General features: G+C 41.9%; 1 protein-coding gene across 3 annotated transcripts in view; it reads right to left on the bottom strand.

Annotated features, from left to right (window-relative positions):
• TSPAN7 (tetraspanin 7) overlaps positions 1 to 21,860 on the bottom strand; it is a 124,531-nt gene that overhangs the window by 18,666 nt on the left and 84,005 nt on the right. For all 3 annotated transcript variants that reach the window (XM_011980159.1, XM_011980161.1, XM_011980160.1), the window contains one exon: positions 4,037 to 4,225. In XM_011980159.1, the coding sequence (XP_011835549.1) occupies positions 4,037 to 4,225 (189 nt within the window). The remainder of the gene's footprint in view (positions 1 to 4,036; positions 4,226 to 21,860) is intronic.

The raw sequence follows: 21,860 nt of genomic DNA, 5'->3' as shown, positions 1-21,860 counted from the left end.
TGAAACATTAAGGATAACTTTGAAAAGCAGATAAAAACAAGAATTGATTCCTTACCTACAAGGCACATGTCTTACAATCTGCTTCTTCTCATCTCAAAATAAAATATAATGGTTTTGAACATTTGCAGTGGCCCTAAATGATGCTGTGGAATTTGGATAGATTGTATGTGGCCACATTACTTACCTGTAAAATATACACGTCTCATAAAGTATACATATGTATGCAGAATCATACATTTTTTTTTTCTCATCTAGTGGCACATATATCGAAAAAGGAAATATTGGCTTAAAATATCGATTTCTTTCTAAATATTAACAAAATTCTCTAGAAAGCACAGCCACTCAAATGCTAAATATGTAGTTATGAGAATGTCCCATGTATGTGACTTCTTTCCCAACTTCATACAAAATGCAATTCAAAGCACAGTTTGATGTGAGACTCTCCCATTTTGCTGATGGGATAAGCCTAGACTCTTCCAGAAAGTTGGGTGGGAAAATAACTGCTAGCAGGCAGGTGGAAGAAAGGACATTTATCTCTGTAGTCAGAAGTCCCCCTAGGTTTGAATCCTATCTTGTTATGAACTACCTCTTAGAAAAGAGGCAGCCTCTCTGGGCTTCCATAAAGTAGACATAGTTATTTTCAGTTGTTTTGCAATTAATGAGGTTATATGAGGACTGCAAAATTCTAGACTGACAGTTAATCAAGTGACTTCCGTTCTCATCAGCCAGCTCAGCAGTTTTCTGTGTCTGGCAAGTTTCCTGCCTCTAGGAGGTTTCAGAGAGTGGCCGTTTTACCTACAGAAAGCCTTGGCCAAAAACCTATTGGGAAGAGCTTGTACTAAATACAGGTCGGTAGGGGTTAGAGCTTTTTCCCAAATGTAAACGTTGGAGTTGAAATAGTCCTGGCTTTGAAAGGAAACATACAAGGGTTCAAAGCCCAGCCTTCCATACATTAGCTGTGTGAACTTGGATGGGTTATCTAAACCCCCGAGTTCCTATCACATAACACGAAAATACAACTTACACTGCATGGTGGTAGTGAGGAGAAAAAAAAAAATGTCATACACACCCAGTACAGCCTCTATCACATAAAAGGAACTAAATCATATTTTTAAATGTTTTTGTTTTTAACTGACATATAACAATTGTACATATTTATTGGGTATAGTATGATGTTTTGATTCATGCATACTCTGTGTAATGATCAAATCAGAGTAGTTAGCATATCCATTACCTAAAATATTTCTTTGTGGTGGGAACATTCTAAATTCTCTCATCTAGCTATTGCTAAATATATAATACATCAACTACAGTCACCCTACTATGCAATCAAACACCAGATAATTCCTCCTATCTAGCTGTGACTTTGCACCCATTGACTAACCTCTGCTCCTCCCTCCTCCCCTATCTCTAGACAAAAAATTAATAAATGCTGATGAGGATGTGGAAAAGGGGGAACTCTTATACACTGCTGACTAGAATGCAAATTAGCACAACCCACTATGGATAACAGAGTAGAGGTTCCTCAAAAAACTAAAAGTAGAACTACCATATGATCCAGCAATCCTACTGCGGGATATATAACCAAAGGAAATGAAATTAGTATGTTGAGGAGATAGCCGCGCCCCCATGTATATTGCAGCACTATTGACAATAGCCAACCTAAGTGTCCATACACACTGGACACAACGTGTCTATACACAATGGAATACTATTTGGCCCTAAACAAGAATGAAATCCTGTCACTTGCAACAACATGAACGAATCTAGAGGATTAAGTGAAATAAGTCAGGGACAGAAAAGACTAATAACTGCCTGATGTTACATATAGGTAGAATCTAAAATTTGATCTAAAAGATATTTGTAGAGACCCAAATTAAGCCCCAAACCAAAAAGCTTCTCTACTTCCCCAAATGCTCACCTGCTAGTGAACTTGTGTTAGGAGAAGAAAATGGTAGTGTGGTGTGAAGCCACCTCCAGAAGAGGCCAGAACTAACTATCCCATTGTTTATACACATATCCTAATTTATGACATTATATTCACCTATGGGATACCTTTGCCCCACAAGCAAATTTAGAATTAGAACACAAAAATATCCCCTCTCCCACCCCTCTCTAGTCATAGTATTTGGGCCAGGAGAAACTTTGGTGATTTAGTCCAATTCTATTTTGTCATAATTGGAGACAAAGGTCCAAGGAGGTTACATCCTTGCCATTAAGACTTAAACCAGTTAGTTGGAATCAGTCAGGTCTCAACACCACATCACTTCCCTTCTTGTTTGAATGGATGGTTTTTTAGAATTTGTTCTTTTCTATGCTTTTGAAGTTAATTCTCCCCTTGCTACTCATTGTGCTAAACAAAAGGTTCTCGATACTGGTTACACGATAGAATCCTCTGGAGAGCTTTTTAGAAAATAAGATGCCAGGGCCTCACCACCACTGAGGAGTCTACTTCAACCAGCTAGCGGTGGGATGCCGGCAAAGGTTTTTGCAAATGGCTTCCGAGGTGATTTAATCACATGTCTGGAGTTGAGGACCACGGCACTAGACCAAAAGAAACTCTAGTGTTTATGAGAAGTACTAGAAGGTAGACTCAGGGTGTTAGAATAGAGTGCCAGGTGACAGCAGCAAAAGTGCCTCAGGATGGGCCTCATTATGGCTTGCCCACCAACCTGAAGAATCAATGATGGCTGAGGCACCAGCCTCCTGTTTGGTCTGCAGGATAGAAAGTGGCAAAGTCAAGCACCACTTCTACGAAGTTGACAACACAGCACTGACTGCCCGGTGCCAGTTGGGAAGATGGTTCCTTTGGAATGAAACACTCTCACACCCACATATATCACTAGATGGTATTAAATGTTACTACAACCTAGGGCTACACAGGGACAGGCAACATGGCCCTGATGGAATCTTTGCTTCTCCCTTCATGGAGTAAGATGCCTGAAATAATTTTAAACAAAATTTTATTTTGAGGAGAGGTCTTTGCTAATTTTTATCCATAAAATCCTTTACCATTAATCCCCGTCAATAAAGAACATGAACAGTGAGTAGAGAATTAGGCAACTGGTGTACCTAAAAGTTAAAAATCACAGTAATAGCCTTTTAATAGTCTGCCTTTATCATCTGGGAAGCATCACTGCTTTATCTGTCCCATAAGAGTATGCACCCTGCACTGGTCCTGGTAGCCAACACTTGACACTGCATAAGTCCTCTGGGTGGCAGGCTCTGACTTAGGTCAACTCTTATAGCACTGACATAGGGAGTGCAGGTTCAGAGAAGACCACACACATGCATCCGTGCACGGCCAGGCTCAAGGAGGTAGAAAGTATTTCTCCAATAGGAACTTGGAAGTAAAAGTCTGCTTATGTTCAGGATGCTACCTTGCCCACCAAAGCTACATATCACATGCTTAAGGAGACTTCTAAGACATAGTCCAAAACTGAAACAGGGTGAGGCCGGGTGTGGTGGCTCACGCCTGTAATCCCAGCACTTTGGGAGGCTGAGGCGGGTGGATCTTGAGGTCAGGAGATCGAGACCATCCTGGCTAACGTGGTGAAACCCTGTCTCTACTAAAAATACAAAAAAAATCAGCCAGGCATGGTGGTGGGTGTCTGTAGTCCCAGCTACTCAGGATGCTGAGACAGGAGAATGGCATGAACCCAGGGGGCGGAGCTTGCAGTGAGCAGAGATCGCGCCACTACACTCCAGACTGAGCAACAGAGAGAGACTCCATCTCAAAAAAAAAAAAAGACTGAAACAGGGCATCTTGTCATGAGGATACAAATGGACTACTGCAATCACTGGCCACTGCTTTGTCATCATCTACCTGGAGGGACTGGGACTAGATTTAGCGTGCCAGGCTGTGTTTGGGGCTGTTTTTACCTCTAGGGGATTAAAGGCTGGGTTAGGAAAGAGTCTGGACTGAAATTGTTAAGGTCGTGTCTGTGACCTCAAGACGAACCATTTCACCTCCATGTAATTTGTATTTTTACAAAAATACAGTTGAGAAAGCAGTATTATGTTGTGACATACTCACCAGTTTCAGCATCCATGGGCTACCACGACATGTAGCAAAGCATCCAAACAGGCCAAAGACAACAATAGTGGTGCCAGTTCCGATGAGTACATAGGGAGCATTTGTGGAGTTCTCGGCAATAAGGGAGATATAGGTGCCCAGAGTAAGTTTGCCCCAGACTCCAACAGCCAGCAGGATCACCCCAGTGATCTGAAAGAGGGATAGGAGAGTGTGAAGCTATTGCCAAGAGAGGTGACAATCAGCACAGAGCAATGTGGCCCGATCTGAAGACTCAAGTTTCCATGAATAAGATGGTACATGCTGTAGGATTTCCTGAGCAACGAGAAATGTCGGAGAGTGTTAACTAAAATCATCATAAAGACACTTTGGTTTTTTTCTTTTCCCCAATAAACGTGCCCCTTACATAATCCCATATGCAATTATTGTGTTAAGTAGAAGTCAAACCAACAATAAAGAACTTCTTTTTTAAAAAGTGGTTTACAAAGCACATCATACGACAGGTCTGAGAGCCTTCCCCCAGCTGCTGCCTGACACCAAGCTGGGTATAACCCCAGGAAGAATGACAGCTGCCCTCTTTGATGGAATGTGTATACACAGTGTATTTTATGGACATTCTGCACAACGTTTTCAGGAACACAGTGATTCCCTTTGACTATTATTGCAGAAATTTCCACAAAAACAAAATATTCCAAATATTTTTGAATCCCTATTGATGTGCTGTCTTAATATTTTATTCAATATAAAACAACAGAAGAATCTGCATAGTTCCTGGAATTAGCTGTAATGCGATTTGCCAAATCCCACTGATCAGTCCAAAAGAAATCCCTATAGCATGTCTAAACTAGAACCCTGCATCAGTCAGGCCTTTACTTTATGGGATAGATTCCAGGCTGCATGCTATGCCTAACTCTCCACCCCCTGCAGGCCACACGCCCTGGCAGCTTTAGCTGCTAAAGCCACTGGGGTTGCTTTATGTCTCTAACCATCTCCCAAGCTGGTCTTTCAGGTCACCAATAGCTTAGCAACTCAAACTGACAGCCTTGTAACTGCTACCACTTCTGATACCGCATGAAGCTTGAAAGAAACTTGGGTGTCAAAGAAAGACCATCTCCAGTTTGACCCCACCCTAGAGCCTGATGTCTCATACCAAATGCCTTGGATCCCTGTCTACTTTGCTCACTCAAGTGAGGAGTCAAGGTGAGAAAACTGGAGAGAATTGGCATGATACAAATCAATACCCACCTTGCCAAGGTTTCCCTTGTCAATCAAGACATGGCTCCTAATGTCTATGACCACCACCAAATATATGCTATACCATGAACCAAATGTCTGGGCCAGTGAAGATGCTTAGACCTCTCTCCTTTATACTCTGAAAACACTTCCTGTAATTTGGAACCATCAAGCTCCATTATCAGATTATTTTTGGGGGGCAGGACCAAGAATAGTCCATGTATCTTTCACTGCATAAGGTAAGGGTGAGCTCTACCTGTATGGGGGGAGAGGTCAATAAAAACAACTAGAGTTTGGTGACACTTCCCCGCCCCGGCAGCCTGTCTACTTTGTAGAACCCTCACCATGAAGACAGAATTAAAGGTTTTAAATCAGGAAAAGATTGAGGAACTAATGCTACTTTTATTAGGCAAAGATAAACAGTCATGATGCAGTGTTGCGGTGAAAGTGTTTGACATTAATATTTGGGAGAAAGTGGCCCCGTGGAGGTTGATTGCCTTTGAAAAATTCCAACGGAGATGGCCTAGCGAATTAAGAAATCCAAGAAAACCAAGAACACAGATGTTGCCAAGAGTTCTAAGTCCTCTGCTGACACCCGGTGGTTGTTTAAAAAAGTACTTTCCTTGAGCAGCCTCTTCTGCCATACTCCCCTACACGGAAACATAAAATCCTTTTTACCTGCTAAAATCAAATTTTAAGAACCAACTGTCAAGTCATTAGGGGTAAAAATGCAATGGACACTATGTAGAGAAGGACAGTGCCTGTGCCATCTTTTACTAATGCCTAGCACAGTGCCTGGCACAGAGTAAATGCTTACTATTCCATTGGGGAAAAAATTACATTTTTTTATTTCTCTGGGTCTTAGAACCTATATTTTATACAACAGAGCTTATCAGATACCAAATACTTACACAACTTCTACATTCAGTAAATACTGCGAGGTGATTTAAAATGGGACCAAAGAGAAATTTCCCCCATACTTTCCACTGTAGTATTATCAGCCTAAGCTGTAAACATCACAATGTAAATGTATTGAACAAAAGCAAAAATTCAGTTAAGCTAGTTGTTGTTTAGGCTGAATATATGCCTCATTCAGAAACTTGCGACTTCATGGTATTGCTCCCAAAGATACAGTAACGCCTCAAATATAAACTGAGCTGCTGCATTCTGTGAACTGCTATTGCTGGTCCTTATTGGAATGTGATTGCTTTAATGAAAATGTATACTGCTAATCAAGTAAGACAGTCTGATAACTTATATTTCTGTGACCAGTGATTTCATGAAGTTCAGTTACTACCAGAACAAATCTTACATGCAGTATGTCAAAGTTAACACAAATCCTGATTTTAAGGCAAACAGTATCAAGATCATTTTAATGCCTTTTCTCCTTTCATAACATAATGTATCCTAATGCAATCATTGCTTTGTATATGAAGCCTCTCCTCACGTAAGTGCAAAACCTACACCAGTTTGTTAAAATGGTCATAAAATGTAAATTACACAAATCTTACATTTTCAGAAAAAGACTTTAATTTCAATAGGTTTTTGGGGAACAAGTGGTGTTTGGTTACATGAATAAATTCTTTAGTGGTGATTTCTGAGATTTTGGTGCACCCATCACCTGAGCAGTGTACACTGTACCCAATGTGCAGTCTTTTATCACTCATCCTGCTCCCACCCTTTCTCCCCAGTCCCCAAAGTGCATTGTATCATTCCTATGCTTTTTGCATTCTCACAGATTAGCTCCCACTTATGAGTGAGAACATACGATGTTTGGTTTTCCATTTCTGAGTTACTTCACTTAGAATAATGGTCTCCAATTCCATCCAGGTTGCTGCGAATGCCATTACTTCATTCCTTTTTATGGCTTAGTAGTATTCCATGGGGTGGGGGTGTGTGTGTGTGGACAAAAGCCACTATCATATGTATAAATTTTTTCTTGGCTCCTGTCAACACACATTCACTCCACACATGTGCTTTTGCAAGCACCCACAGGAAAGTCATGTCTCAAACATGACTTTTGAACTGAAAAGCAAGGGACTTTTTTTTTTAAAAAACATCTCTCTCCTGCTGTGAGGTGCAATGAGTAAGTTCAGAGTTCACCAAAGCAATTGTGTGTCTGAGCTCCTCACAGACCTCAAATCCCTAAATCAATCATCAGCATATATTACCTTTCTCATGGAGGTTTTACTTCTTTCTCAGAAGAATTGATCAGCAAGCAGCCAATGCTGTGGTTCAGTGAGGAAAGAGATAGGAGACCATAGATAAACTACACGACTGGCCTGGTGAAGGACCAGCACCACCTTATATGCTCCCAAATCAACCACAAGCCAGGACGGTAGGCCCAGCAATCCATCAGCAGTAACCAGGCTGAGGCTCTCCCTTTCTTGCTTATTCCCAGCATCTCATTTTCTGTGTGCTTACAACACAGCTCAAAATGTATGGGTAGCAAAGTACCACTAGCTACTATTAATTTAGGCTTGGTGATGAGACAGAATAAAGCTATAATCATGGCATCAGAAAAGTTAGATCAGAACTGAAAAGGCTTCTGTGTGATGATTACTTTAAAATTATACTCAAAGAAAACTTACAGATAGGTTTGGCAATATGCCAAGGGGTATCCAAAATGCTCTGAAACAGACTTACTACGGTTTATTTTCATCCTAAAATGGCTATTAGGGGAGCAAGTAGCCAACATAAACAATTCCCCTTGTTCTTGCCAGGTCATCCTGGCTAATGCTGATAAGTCTCTCTGTGGATCTTGTAGCATCCTGATCTTCAGAGAAGTGCCAGAAATAGAGGACTTCCATCTTGCTCACCTGTCCAGAGGCATTTTACTTGAGCCCACTCTGCTTTGTGCATGCAGACCACAGACCTTACGATGAAACTGGTGCAGCTGCTGTGCCAAGTCTGAGTGGGCAAAGTCCTTATTTCCTCTCACTAAATCCTTAATACAAGGTTCATAAGCCCCACCTTCTATGTGAATATATACACATTATTCTAATGATGACACAAGTTCATATTTACTATATCATTCAATTAAAGAAAACAAAACAACAAAAATTGAATCACAGAGGTACAAGCTATCAAAAAAGAGACTGCCTACTAAGGAGCCATATGGAATAGAAAGCACTGCATCTAAAAACCAACAAAAAGAAACACACAGGTGAGAGCGTAGGCAGCAGTCTTAGCTGGATTGCATTTTAGTTGGCCCACAATTCAATCATCCCAGAGGTTTACAGGTTAATTCCTTCATAGCAACTACACACAGAGGTATTGTGAAATATCCTCCAGAGAATTCTGTAACTCAGAAGAAAATGCATGACACTGAAATTCCGTACACATCATCAATAATTAAAATCCACAGTCCTCAGATGTTAGGTTTTAAGAGGAGAAGTACCTGACAACCTATTCTTTTAGCTGATTCTTAGGTGAGTGTGTGTGCCAAGGGGACAAAGAGGAGGAGAAGTCTTTGCACAATGTTGGGACCTGATTAGGTAGAGGTGGAGAAAGTAACCAGAAAAGCAAAGAAACCAACCAGCAGCTTCTATAATGTTATCGTCTTATTTTAAGAAGTAACAGTATGCATCCATTATATTTACAACTGAAGATTTTATTACAAATTGTATGTATACTTAGTGTTTTTAAAATAGACTAAGAACCATAATCTATTGGGATTCTTCACTGGGCTGGAGAACCCATTCCAGATGAGTGGCAGAAAGGGACTCAATAAATTTAAAAGGATGTTAGCTGGGGCCAGGTGTGGTGGCTCATGCCTGTAATCCTAGCACTTTGGAAGGCAGAGGTGGAGTTGGGTGGATCACTTCAGGCCAGAAGTTTGAGACCAGCCTGGCCAACATGGTGAAACCCCACCTCTACTAAAAATACAAAAATTAGCCGGGTGTGGTGGTATGCGCCTGTAATCCCAGCTATTTGGGAGGCTGAGGTGGGAGAATCGCTTGAACCCGCAGGGCAGAGGTTGCAGTGAGCCAAGATCACGCCACTGTACTCCAGCCTGGGTGACAGAGCTTTACTGTGTCAAGAAAGAAAAGAAAAGAAAAGAAAAGAGAAAAGAGAGAAGAGAGAAAAAAAAGAATGTTAGCTGAGTGTGGTGGCTCACACCTGTAATCCCAGCTGCTCAGGAGTCTGAGACAGGAGGATCACTTGAGCCCAGGAGTTTGAGGCCAGCCTGGGCAACATAGAAAGACCCCCATCTCAAAAAAAAAAAAAATTAGAATTAAAAATGTTGTAGTTTTGTCATTAATAAGCTGTGTGACTTTGGGCAGATCACCTGATGTTTCTGGGCCTCAGTTCACTCTTCAGTAAAATCAGGAGGTGGAGAAACCTGATTGCCAGTGCTTCCCTCCCAGCTCTAACATTCTGATATAACAAATCAGAACTTCAAACTTGACACACTCAGTCACACTGAAATATATTTATAGCTGTGCCTTTAGGCAAACAAAAGAGAGTTTCTAAGATTCTCCCTGTACCTGATAAACCACCAGCAGCAGGGGTAGGAAAGTTAGCTCATTTCTGGACCTGAAGCCCACTGTTCTGTCAGCTTTCCAAGGTGGCGAGAGGCTCCTGGATAAGAAAGGGTTGGAAGAATGCCCAGCAGGACACGCGTTTGTAGTTTTACACAGACAACTCAAAAATTTATAAGCTCACTAGCATAACAAAAGCTTTACTTTTTATAAGAAGATCCCACTGTTATCAAGACATGTGCTTTGAACTCTCTCTAGGCAAGTATTTTGGCCAATTCAACCTTTTTACTCCATCATTTTTGTCTCTTGTGTACATGTATACATGTGTACGTCTGTGGGTGTGTGTGTATGTGGAAGATCACACATGTTACATAGCTGAGAGGTTGGTGGTATCATTAAAAAGAGACAGGGAAGTAAAGAAGGGGGAGAGGAGTGAGATAATCTTAAGTGCTGACTTGTTAAAATGGAATCTGAGAACCAATAGGAAATCCAGAGACCATCTGGTCCAGGCTCTGTTTTCTATTGGGTTTAGGGTGACCAAAAGTCACATAGGCAACATGTTCAGAAGGCAGTTGTGAATGTGGGGCTTGAATTCATGAGTAAGTCAGAGCTGCAGGTGAGGGCTGAGGCCAGAAGTGACAGCTAAGAGAGAACAATGAATCTTAGGAAACAGAAGCAAAAGATGGTGGGAAGGTCAAGGACTAAGGCTTGAGGAAGACTGCCACTAGAACATGAGAGGACAATGCTGGAAGACAGGGGACAACACGGAGACACAAAACAGAGTGGACAAGTCTATGAAGGTGGTTGCCAATACGAGAAGTAGGACATGGAAGAAAGAAACTTTTTCTCCTTTAAAGGTTTATTGGAAACAAGGCCAGGCACAGTGGCTTGTGCCTATAATCCCAGCACTTCGGGAGGCCAAGGTGGGAGGATTGTTTGAGGCCAGGAGTTCAAGACCAGCCTGGGCAACATAGTGAGACCCCCATCTCTACAAAAAAAAAATACAAAAATTAGCCAGGTGTGGCAGCACATGCCTGTAGTCCCAGCTACTTGGGAGGCTGAGATGGGAGGATCACCTGAGCCCAGTAGGTCGAGGCTGCAGTGTGCTAAGATTGTACCACCACACTCCAGCCTGGGTGACAGAGCAAGACCTTATTAAAAAAAAAAAAAAAAAAAAAAAAAAAACACTTATGGGAAACAAAACACCAGCACAATTCATTGACCCCGTGTATACTAATGACCAGACAGGGCACTCTTTTTATTTATGCACCAGTACAGCCCACTGAGATCACATTTTGTATTTTAATATTATTACATCCTAGACTCAATTCATAGACTTCAAGTTTCAGGAGCTAGGTCATGAAGCCAGAGTGATTTGTCACAATCTCTAGCTTCTATTTGGATTTTATCAGGGATCAGATAGCCAGAGTCTAAAATGCAGATTGTCTAACAAGGTCTAACAAATCACAGATGCTTTTGAAAATATGAAAAAGGCTTTGAACAGCACTATGAAAAGTCAGAAATTCTAGCTTTGGCTGTGGGTCTATTACAGTCTCTTCATATGTGTAGTGAAACAACTAATCATTTCATAGGAAATGGCTCCAGGCATGCTGTAAGTCCAGCAAACAATACTTCCTTCTCTAAGTTGCAACCACCAGCTTACACCAGTCATGTTGCATTTCTGTGTCTTCGTTCATCCTTTACAAAGTGGCAGGACTAGCCCCAGGGCCCTTCCAGTGCTAGAGTTCTTTGTTTCTTTGAATTACCAGTGGTCCTCAGAGGGGCAAATATCAAATTCAACTGTTAGCTTGGATGCCAAAGACTGGTCAACAGCATTCACCAAGGTGCTGCACCTGCTGGGCTCTGTATTCACCCTGGGGAGTTTAGCTAGAGGGTGGCTCAAGGAGGCGGCTGGCTAGAGACTGAATATTCTCTAACGTCCTATAGGCCCATGAAGTGGTAAAAATTGACCCATATGGTGACAGTATTTTCAGAATTAAAAACAGAATCTGAACACAGTAGAGATCTTTGAAATTGGCCTGTCACAGAAAATCAGGGCCATACAGCTGCTAAAATAATAATAAATGTCACCTTGTTAAGAGAGCCTTTTACTACTTGAATAACTAAACTCCTTCAAATGAGGCCCACACAGCTCTACCTTATACTTAATTCCATTATTCAACAAATACAGTCACAGAAAATTCCTGAACATGTTATTAGGTACTCTGTATATCGCACTGGGAAAAGAGAAAGAATGGGCACCTCTATTGAATTGGTTTCTCATTTCTTTTATATCACCCTAAAAGGTTATGGACTTTAGGTTTCTTCTCCCTTAAAAACTAAATTCCCCAAAAAAGGCCCAGAAGCAAAAAGAAAAGAAAGAATTTGACTGCACACATATCTGTACGTTGAGAAACATTCTATTACATCAGAGAAGAATGTTAAGGGTAGCTCATTCTGAGCCCCTTGGCGTTACTTTTTCTTTATAAGCATTGTTGAGTTCTCCTATCAAATGTTTAAAACAGGACTTAGGTTTTTGATCTATACTAATAGTGAAGGTCTTATTTCAACTTTGAGAGTTCAAGAGCATATGAAAGGAAGAAGCAAGCAAACCAGAGGTTAAGACTATATGCATGTAGCTCATACCTCTGGTTTCATGATGGCCCAGATATATAAATAGACATCATATAGGTAAATGCCTATTAGGAATTGGGGCCAGCAAAGCCACTTACCAGGAGATTTATGTACTTAGAAATCAGCACCAGCTGTAGTGGCTAAAGTGACAGAAGCTTAATGTTTGGGGGATTCCCTCTATGCCCCACCTCCTTTATCTTTTGGCACAGTTGAATATACACTGAGGCCATGTGAGTGCCAGGAGCACTAACAGTCTTAGCGCCATTAGCAGATAGCCGACCACCACTGAAGTAAGAGTTATGGCAAGAAACCCCTTCCCTTGCTTCCATTCCTCAGATAACCAGCGCTGTGAAAAGATGGATCGAATTCCACAGTAATAAGATAGTTTTAAAAAAGAGCATGTCAGAATAAGCTTATAAACAGGAGCAACATATTAATGTGTGTTGACAGAATGTTTCTACTGACTACACATTTTTCTGCCCTGTATTAATTGTATTAATACATCAGGATTTTAAGAGTCATGTGGGGAAGGCATAAATCCTTTCCTCCTTTATATCCACCAAAGCCTCAGCCATACCTCGTACCTGATTTTCCAAGACAACATGCTGTTCAAACATTCTGTCTTAATATCCATCTAAACAGAATCACTGCTTGTCTGACAGTGATTCTCAGCCTTCAATTTGAAAGCCAGTCATTGTGCCTATAGTACAATGTACCTCTGGAGCATATAGTAGGAGCTCAATAAATACAGAATGAATCTTAGTGACAAGCTCTTCTTCAAATTCAGCTCCCTTTTAGTGACTGTGTCCTCGTGAATTTTGGATGGGAATGAATCTGGAAAAACGAATGGTAACAATTCTTCCATAAATGCCAATCTGACAGCAGCACACTCCTTTCTCATAATTATGTTGAACATATTTGGCTTTCCTGGAGTTCCATTATTTTCGAAAGGGAGAATCTTCTTTGCATAATTTATGCATAGGATTATCATCTTCAAAATACTGAAACCAAAACCATAGTCCTAATAAATACTTTATACACAGGAAGAAGCTAGAACTCAGATGGCAAAAAAAAGTCACTGAATTCCCACGCTTTATGTGGCTACGCATCGATGGGCTGTGATGGGGTGGGGTGGTTTGAAGAATTCATGCCTCCTTTCAGGTGAAACTGGAGCCAATAAAACATAATGTTAGAAGAGGACCTACTATTAAATGTGGAAAAGCCTGGAAAAGCAAGCATGTATGCAGTGTTCAAGAGCAAGATTCTCATATAAACAGTAAGGTAGGATTCTCCTTTCAATGATCCTAACTTTCTCCTGGGGTGATTTAGGGAAAAAAAAATTAAAAACTGGTATTAGTGACTTAATTCGCTTTCCTTTCAACACTCATATGTCCATACTGCATATGTATGTGGTACTGCTACTAAATGCAATGTACAGGGAAAATTCAGATGTCTAATGTTGACAGAGCACTATGAAAAAAATAACTTTAAGGTAATAGTAATATGTTTTTGTCCCCCCAAAAATCGGACATTTCAGAAAAACACAAAGAGGACACTTCACCACTTCTACCACTAGGCCAAGCCTCCACCTCCCCTTGCATCCACCCTTGTCCCCATTCTCTATTCAACACAGCAGTTGAGGTGATCCTGCTGAAACCTAAGTCCAATAATATCATGACTTTGCTCAAAATCCTCCCACAACATTTCATCTCTCGGAGAGAAAGTCAACGTTCTTATACTGGCCTGCAGGCCCTACTTGACCTGCAGCCCTCACTGATTCACTCTGCTGCAGCCTCACAGGGCTCTGTGCTCACCCTCAACACTCTTGGCATGCCCTTGTCTCAGAGATTTCATACTTGCTCTTCCTTCTGCCTGGAATTCCAAGATCTCTCATTTCTTCAAGTCTCTGCTCCTCCATGAGCCCTTCCCTGATGACCCTATTTGAAACCAGAATTCCACTCCCCCACAGGGCTCCTGCTTTATTTTTCGCCATTGCACCTATCACCTTTGTACACTATTTACCTTACTCACTTCATCTCCCAAAATGAATGTTAAGTTCTGTGAGGGCAGGATTTTTGTCCTCTTCATGGGTGTATCCCTAGGGCCAAGACGAATGCCTGCTCATAGGAGGGGCTCAGTAAATATTTGCTAACTGACCAAATACAAGACCGCAGGCAGGTAAGTAAGTATGAGCTTTGGAGGCATAAAGTCTATTGTCACCAGCACTGCATCAAGGAGGCTAAATGGTGCGCCTGACCACTTACTGTAAGGCCCTGGCAGTTGCACTCAGATAAAAACCTGTTCTTTGGCCAATTGCTTCTAATCCAGCACATTGCTTCATAAATGTCTGCATTTGGCCACAAGGGGGACTAAATGAGAAAGCATGGGAATGGTTCCTTCTAATCCATCACCACTAATAGAAAAGTAATTTGAAGCTCTAATATCCTATAACTCTATAAGGTCTGTAGCTGATGGTTAGCAGGCAAGATAATGAACAGCATTTATGTAAGATTTCCCTCTCTCTTAAAAAATGTACAACTGAGGTGCTTACTATCTATGTGCCCTGCACTATGCTAAGTGCTTTAATGCTTTATCTGGCTGAATCCTCTTAATAACCCTATGAAACATGCCCAAGGTCATTGCCACTAAATGGCAGAACAGTTACTCAAAGCCCTGACCCTCCACCACTGCTTTCTTTTAATGTCCTCTTTAGCCTGTCTGTAGAAGGTTCTTTCTCTTCAACTCCTTACTCCTAACTCTTCCACAAGAAGAGTTCATAAGCCAGCGTCATCCATCCTGGCACTGATTTGTCCTTGAATCAACCCTGAGAATTTGGCTGCCATAATTAAAAATAAATAAGATCTATAGGCATGGCCAATAATTCATTTATTTTAAAAGGCTATCCATTATTTCCCTCCTTCCAGCAGGTAAATCTATAGAAATGAAAGCATGTTCCACTCCAAGCTATAGTTTGATACTTTAAAAGCCAGTATGGGAAATAAAGATCTTCATGTATATGTCGAGGTGAACCAGAAATGTTCAGTATCATAAGCACCAGGAACAAACCTGTGGGAGGACTGATCTGAAGAACCAATAAAGCTTGACAAACATATGGAAAACTGTAGTGTCTTGAGTATTGGTTTTCCACCAAGCACATTGTAAAATGAAAGTTTAAGAAACTTAAGTACTCTGGTTTGGGCCTTGAGAAGAGAAACAAGAGGCCACAGGTGCAACATACATGAGGAGAACCCACTCTGAAACTGTGGAATTGCCTTTCAAAGTAGCTCTAACCAAAAGCGATGGGCTGAGTCACCAGATAAGGCAGCTGCATCATATCTGCTCACCCCACAGCCTGGGAGGGGGATTTGATTGGTTGTTCACGAACGAAGGGCACAGTCTGGAAACACAGTTAACCGTGTATGTGTGTGATAAATGACATTTATTGAGCAGTACCGTGCTCCTTGTACGCTTCATCACATTTATTCTTAATCTCTGCTTCGCAGATGAAAACCTGAGGCTTTCGGTTGTTGACTTTCAGCAACTTGCTCAAAGTCACAAGGCGAATAAGTGGTATAGCCCAGAGTCCAATTTCTGTCCAACTCGAAGGCAGTTTTCCTGGTCATTAGGATACTCTGCCTCTTGCGGCAGTGTAAGTAACAGCAGTCAAGGCCAAGGGCTGAGTTCCTCTATCCAATATTACCCAGTCACTGACCCTCTCCTCTAGGTAGGTGAGCGCTAAAGAGAAGCCTGGTCTTCTTTATACTGCCTAAGGGCTTCCTATAAGTGAGCTATGAGGAAACCAGTACCCTGAACCAATTTCCACAGCGAGGTTTCTTGGGCACTTTCTAATTGTCAATAGCCAGGAAACATGGGTAAAGGCAGAGTGGGAAGAAATGGACTCTACAAACTGACCCTGGGGGCGCTGGCCTTTGCCATTCTCCTTTCCTGGGCTGGACCCTCCCGTGCCCCTTATTGGGCATGCTCCATTTTATGAACTGGGCTGTGTTCCGGGTTATTCATACATTACTTGTTTGAAACTCAAAAGGTATTTTTGTTGAGAAACCGTGTTATACATGGTGGCTTGTTTCTAGGCCAGTCCTCAAAAATCTATATTTAAGCCAGTATTAGGGAAAGTTATAGGGAAACAGATTTTTGGCTCATTACAAGGAAGAACTTTCTAATAATAGGCACTGCCCAAAATGGCGTGGGTTGCCTTGGGAGGGTTACCTTATAACAGAAGGTAAACAGCTTTCTGGGCAGCCCCATAGAGGCTCTGGATGCAACCATGGGACAGAAGTCCTATGGCTGGAAATCCAGCAGGAAGGGCTAAGTTGCACTGTTTTTCAAAACCTGTTCTCATTCTGACTATTGTCCCAGAAGCCTTGTGCTAGCCAATTGGCTAGCCTTTGCTAGCCAATTATCTCCCTGGATTTTCATACACGGATGAATAGGAGCTTTAACAGCACAGGAACTGGGGAAACCATTTTCCCAGATTTGGAGTTTCATTTCCTTTGATCTTCAAAGGAAGCGATAGGTCATATAATTTTGTCACATTAAGAGCAAGAGAAAAGCCTCTTCAGTGTAATGGGGCTGCAATGAAAACGAGCTGTGTTCTTTAAAAGAGGATATGGCACTGGAAGGAGTATTTGCCTTATTATTTTAATTCTTCTATTTTCCATAAGCAAATACACTCTACATCGCTTAGAGTCAGAAATCCTGGATGACTTTAAGAATCAGTGAAGCTGGTTAAAGATAAATTTACAAAAGCTATAGGTGCAACCTTCATACTTTTCACATATAGACAAGGATTCTGTCAAAAACCTGACGTGTATTGGAACTAAAAAGAGGAAGTGTCTAATAAGGTGCTATTAGTAATGGCATATTGCACCAGAGATCTATTCCTATAGAAAATTACATAGCTCCTTACATTGCTATGGGGGCAAATACAACTCCACTTTGGACCCTGAGGCAGCACAACCATCAAGCTTGCTCCTGCAGGATACATGCGGGGCTCTACCTGCTCAGCCCTCCTGCCCCATCGCTGCCCTGCCAGGTCCTACCTGCTTTTCAAAGCACAACGAAGATGTCCTTTCCACCAACAGGCCTTTCCTGACACTCAAAGACAATAATCATTTCATCCTTTTCTGAATATGCTTAAGATTTTCCACATACCTCTTATGACTGACATTTTTACCTTGTATTCTAAGACTTTGGGAACACCTTATCTGAATCCCCAGTCATCTGCTCCCTGAAAAGAGATGAGTCCCTCATGGGGATTGTTATTAACTGTGTGTGTGTATATATAAAATCACATTTCTGATAATGAAATATGACCAGAAAGAGTGCTTTGATTGCAAATAGTTCTCATCAAGGACATGACAACATTTTTCTTTGGTTTCTGAGGTTGCTAAGAGGGCATGAGATGGGAGAGGTTGGGCAGGGAGCCTGACATGTAAAAAAGGCTAGAGAGATGCAATAGTCAAGTTTGGAACCAGCATCAAAGGCTGTTGCATTCCTTCTACATTGTGCTTAGAAACAAATATGACTGTTGTGGTCTTAGACAAATGAGAAGTCCAGAAAAGTATAACCTGGTAATCAGGTCCCTCAACTCAAAGTCCAGTGATGTAAGCCTCTTCCTTCCCCAAGAGTCACCAAAACAACTTATTTTAGAAAGCTAAGGCTTCTCAGCAAGAAGCAGAAATCCTTCCCCTCTGACAGTGTCAGCTGAAAGTGACTGGCCCGGGGACCATACCCTCTTTTAAAGAATTCTTTAAAGCAGCAATGAAGGGGCCAGAATGGTTGAGTCCCACCTGTGCTCCACACAAGTTATGGCCAAGGACATGCTTTCCTGGGCAAAGGAAAGCCACTGGCTCTTACCATATGTCTTCACTCACAGCCAAGGACTGTCTGAAGCCCTGGCATACACTGTGAGTGACTGTGACCAAGGACTGCACTGGCTTGCTGGTAGGATGGACCAGCAGGCACAATGGCTATATTCTGACCTCTTACATCAATTGATATTATTTTTACTAAACCGTTCTCTCAACTCATTTTGCCTCCCATTGTTCAGACGTAAAGTATCTTAACCACAGATCATGTGGCTACTAGCAAGAGATGATACAAGCCACCTTGAGCAAGGGGCTTCCTGAGGGCCACGGGCATCTTGTGGGAAGCACAAGCCACTGGCACTTCCTGGGACAGGAAGTCAGAGGAGCTACCCTTCTAGAAGCCAGGGCTCTGGGATGTACCTCTCTTGCACATCAGCTGCGTTCTTCTCTATCTATGCACACTGGCTCTCTCTGTACAAAGGCCTCCCACTAGGGCATTCCCGATTCAAACATCCAACAGAGACTGATGAGCAGCCTTGAATATTAATTTCAAATTCATAGAAGAGAGAATCTGAGGGACCCGCCTCAGGTCAGGTGACCTCTCGGAAGCCATCAGCTGGGATGAGGGCAGGGCCATGTCCCAATGCCCCATCTTATCAGCAAGTGCTAGGAGAACAGATGGTCAGAAAAGGCTGTGAGCCGGGCAACCCACTGATTAACATGCCCGTCACTGTGGGACTTGGCTCTCCCTTTCCTCCTGAAAAAAAGGATAGGGACTGTGAAGCAGCCTATGTGTTCAGCCTGACTTTAAACACTGCATCCTGTACAGCATCAGAAAACTGTGGTGATAGACCTGTTAACAGCACAACCCTTTGTCCCAAAGGGACCCTGGGGAAACCCAACTCAGGTAGCCACAAGCAGCCTGTACCAGCAAGGGAACAGAAGCTCTGGTTGGCTAACCAGGGGGCCTAGAGGGAGGGTGCAATACTGGCAACTCCCAGGAGGCCAGACCCTTCCCTCAGCTCCTCCCAAAAGTGTGGCTTAGGTCCTTGACCACATAAGGCTGCATGCCAAGTGACTTCAAATAAATGAAGACACTAGTTTGAAGGAATTGGCTTGTTGCCAAACTCACTGTACTCTATGGACCATTCAAAGTAGGTCTCTCTTAAACGTTCCAATGGCACTGGCAGGATCCTTCGGATATCCTTTCACCGTCACCAAGCCTCTCACCACATCTGGAACCACCACCCCCCTTCTGACTTGGGAGCTCAGCAAGTGGCTAACATTACTGCAGTAGGGACTCTTCCCATGCAAGAATGAGGGCTTGGCGGTCACGAGAAATGTATCATTGTGGACAATACAGCATAAGAAGAGGTGTCACACTGTGTCACAGTCTGTTAACATACTCATTTGGGGTGAAGAAAGGGCCTAAGGACCAAGAGTATATAAAACAAGTGCCTTCCAACATGCTAGAGGATATTCATAAAAATAAATGTTTAAAAAGTAAATAATATAGTAAATTAAAAAGCAAGCAAATTTGGGATTACACCAGGGACCCTCCTTACCTAACAGGAATAACATAATATTGGCATCTGTTACTTCTTCTTCTACTTTTTTTTTTTTTTTTTTTTTTTGAGACAGAGTTTTGCTTTTGCCGCCCAGGCTGGAGTACAATGGCATGATCTCAGCTTACTGCAACCTCCGCCTCCCGGGCTCAAGCGATTCTCCTGCCTCAGCCTCCAGAATAGCTGGGATTACAGGCTTGTGTCACCATGCCTGGCTAATGTTAAAATGCAGATGTCTGGCTGGGTGTGGTTACTCCCGCCTGTAATCCCAGCACTTTGGGAGGATTGCTTAAGGCCAGGAGTTTGAGACCAGCCTGGGCAACACAGTGAGATCCTATCACTGAGACAAAAATTTTACAAATTAGCCAGGCATGGTGGCACACACTTGTAGTCCTAGTTACTCCAAGGGTGAGGCAGGAGAATCACTTGAGCCCAGGAGTTTGAGGCTACAGTGAGCTATGATTGTGTCACAGCACTCCAGCCTGGGCAACAGAGCAAGATCCCACTCTAAATAATAAATAAATGTAAATGCCTGAACTAAGCTACAGCGATAGAAATCCTAACAGTGACTGTCCGTGAAGTGGTCAGGAATGATAGGAGGGGACACATGTGGTGATGCAAATAATCTTTATTTTGATTGCAGTGTATTGTGAGGGAGAACCTCAAAACACAAGCAGAAAAAGAATAAGTGAAAAAATGTTATTATATAATAATTAGAGACAGCAGGAGGAAGAAAAATGACTCTGGGATTTTATGCAACAAGTGAAATTAAAATATCCTCTAACATTTGTAAGCTGCTTTATAGTTTATAAAGTATATTCATTCATAAAATTGTATTTAATATTCATAATAATCCCATGAGGCTCACATAATTAGGATACCCATTGCAAGATGACAGTGCAGGCTCAGAGAAAGTTAAGGATTGCCCTATGTCCCATAGTCTGTTAGGGACCAAGACAAAGCAAAAACCCAATGTCCTTAATCATAGGCCAAGTCATTTTGACTACACTATGCCAGGAACTTTTATAAGTTAGTTTTCTTGGTTACTTGGTATAATTCATTGTATTTTGTGTATCTGACTTGTGCTTAATCTGGTTCTCTACACTGCAAGCTCCCCTGAATAATGAATTTATTAACATTATCCAAATGTATAGGAACCAGGGTTGACAAGCTGCCGGAACCACAGGACTCGATCAATCTGTGACTAACATCCAGCATCTTGGACTCTTTCATAATCAAACCATGAGAATGAGGACTAAACATCACAGGGCTAAAAGAAAGCCTGTTCAATTAATGCTGCCACAATTATGTTGCTTTGCAGATTACAGTTTCAATTTGTCTTGAAACTTCACAAATGTCCATCTTGTCCTCTTAATAGCATGCAAACAATTGAGGTTAGGGACCAAATCATTGTGTTTTACATTTCCAGGAGCACCCAGTATGGTGTCCTAAATATAGTACATACTCAATAAATGCTTATTTTATCAGTATGTTTGGTACCTTCTAGAAAGTAATAGTGTCAAAATTAGAATTCTTTGACACAAAATTTTGTATCACAGACAAGGCCGGGCATGGTGGCTCATGCCTGTAATCCCAGCACATTGGGAGGCCAAGGCAGGTGAATGACCTGAGGTCAGGAGTTCCAGGCCAGCCTTGCCAACATGGTAAAACCCCATCTCTACTAAAAATACAGACTAAAAGATATTTCAGTAAAACTCAGGACAAATGTACCATGAGGGTTTATGTACTAACTGCGTGTGTTCTATCCCTTTAATCAAAGTGGGGGAATAATTTTACAGAGCTTAACTAAAGAATTGTAACTAGCAAAACCAACCAGTAGAAACTTCTGTGTTAAAAGAATAGTGAGCATAATTTTTTTTAAAGTATGTATTTCTGGGTGAACATAATTAGAAGAAAATCTATAGGCAGCACAGACCTCTCCAAACTTTGATGCCTATTTTCTCCCCTAGTGTACCCCTCATTCTCACTGAAAGTCAGATGGCTTTCAGGCTGAGTTATCTTAAAAGATACACATTAGGCCGGGCGCAGTGGCTCAAGCCTGTAATCCCAGCACTTTGGGAGG

Source organism: Mandrillus leucophaeus, unplaced genomic scaffold, assembly GCF_000951045.1.
Source record: "Mandrillus leucophaeus isolate KB7577 unplaced genomic scaffold, Mleu.le_1.0 Scaffold209, whole genome shotgun sequence".
NCBI lineage: Eukaryota > Metazoa > Chordata > Mammalia > Primates > Cercopithecidae > Mandrillus > Mandrillus leucophaeus.
Note: the sequence above shows the minus strand (reverse complement) of the source record. Positions and strands in the feature narration are given on the sequence as shown.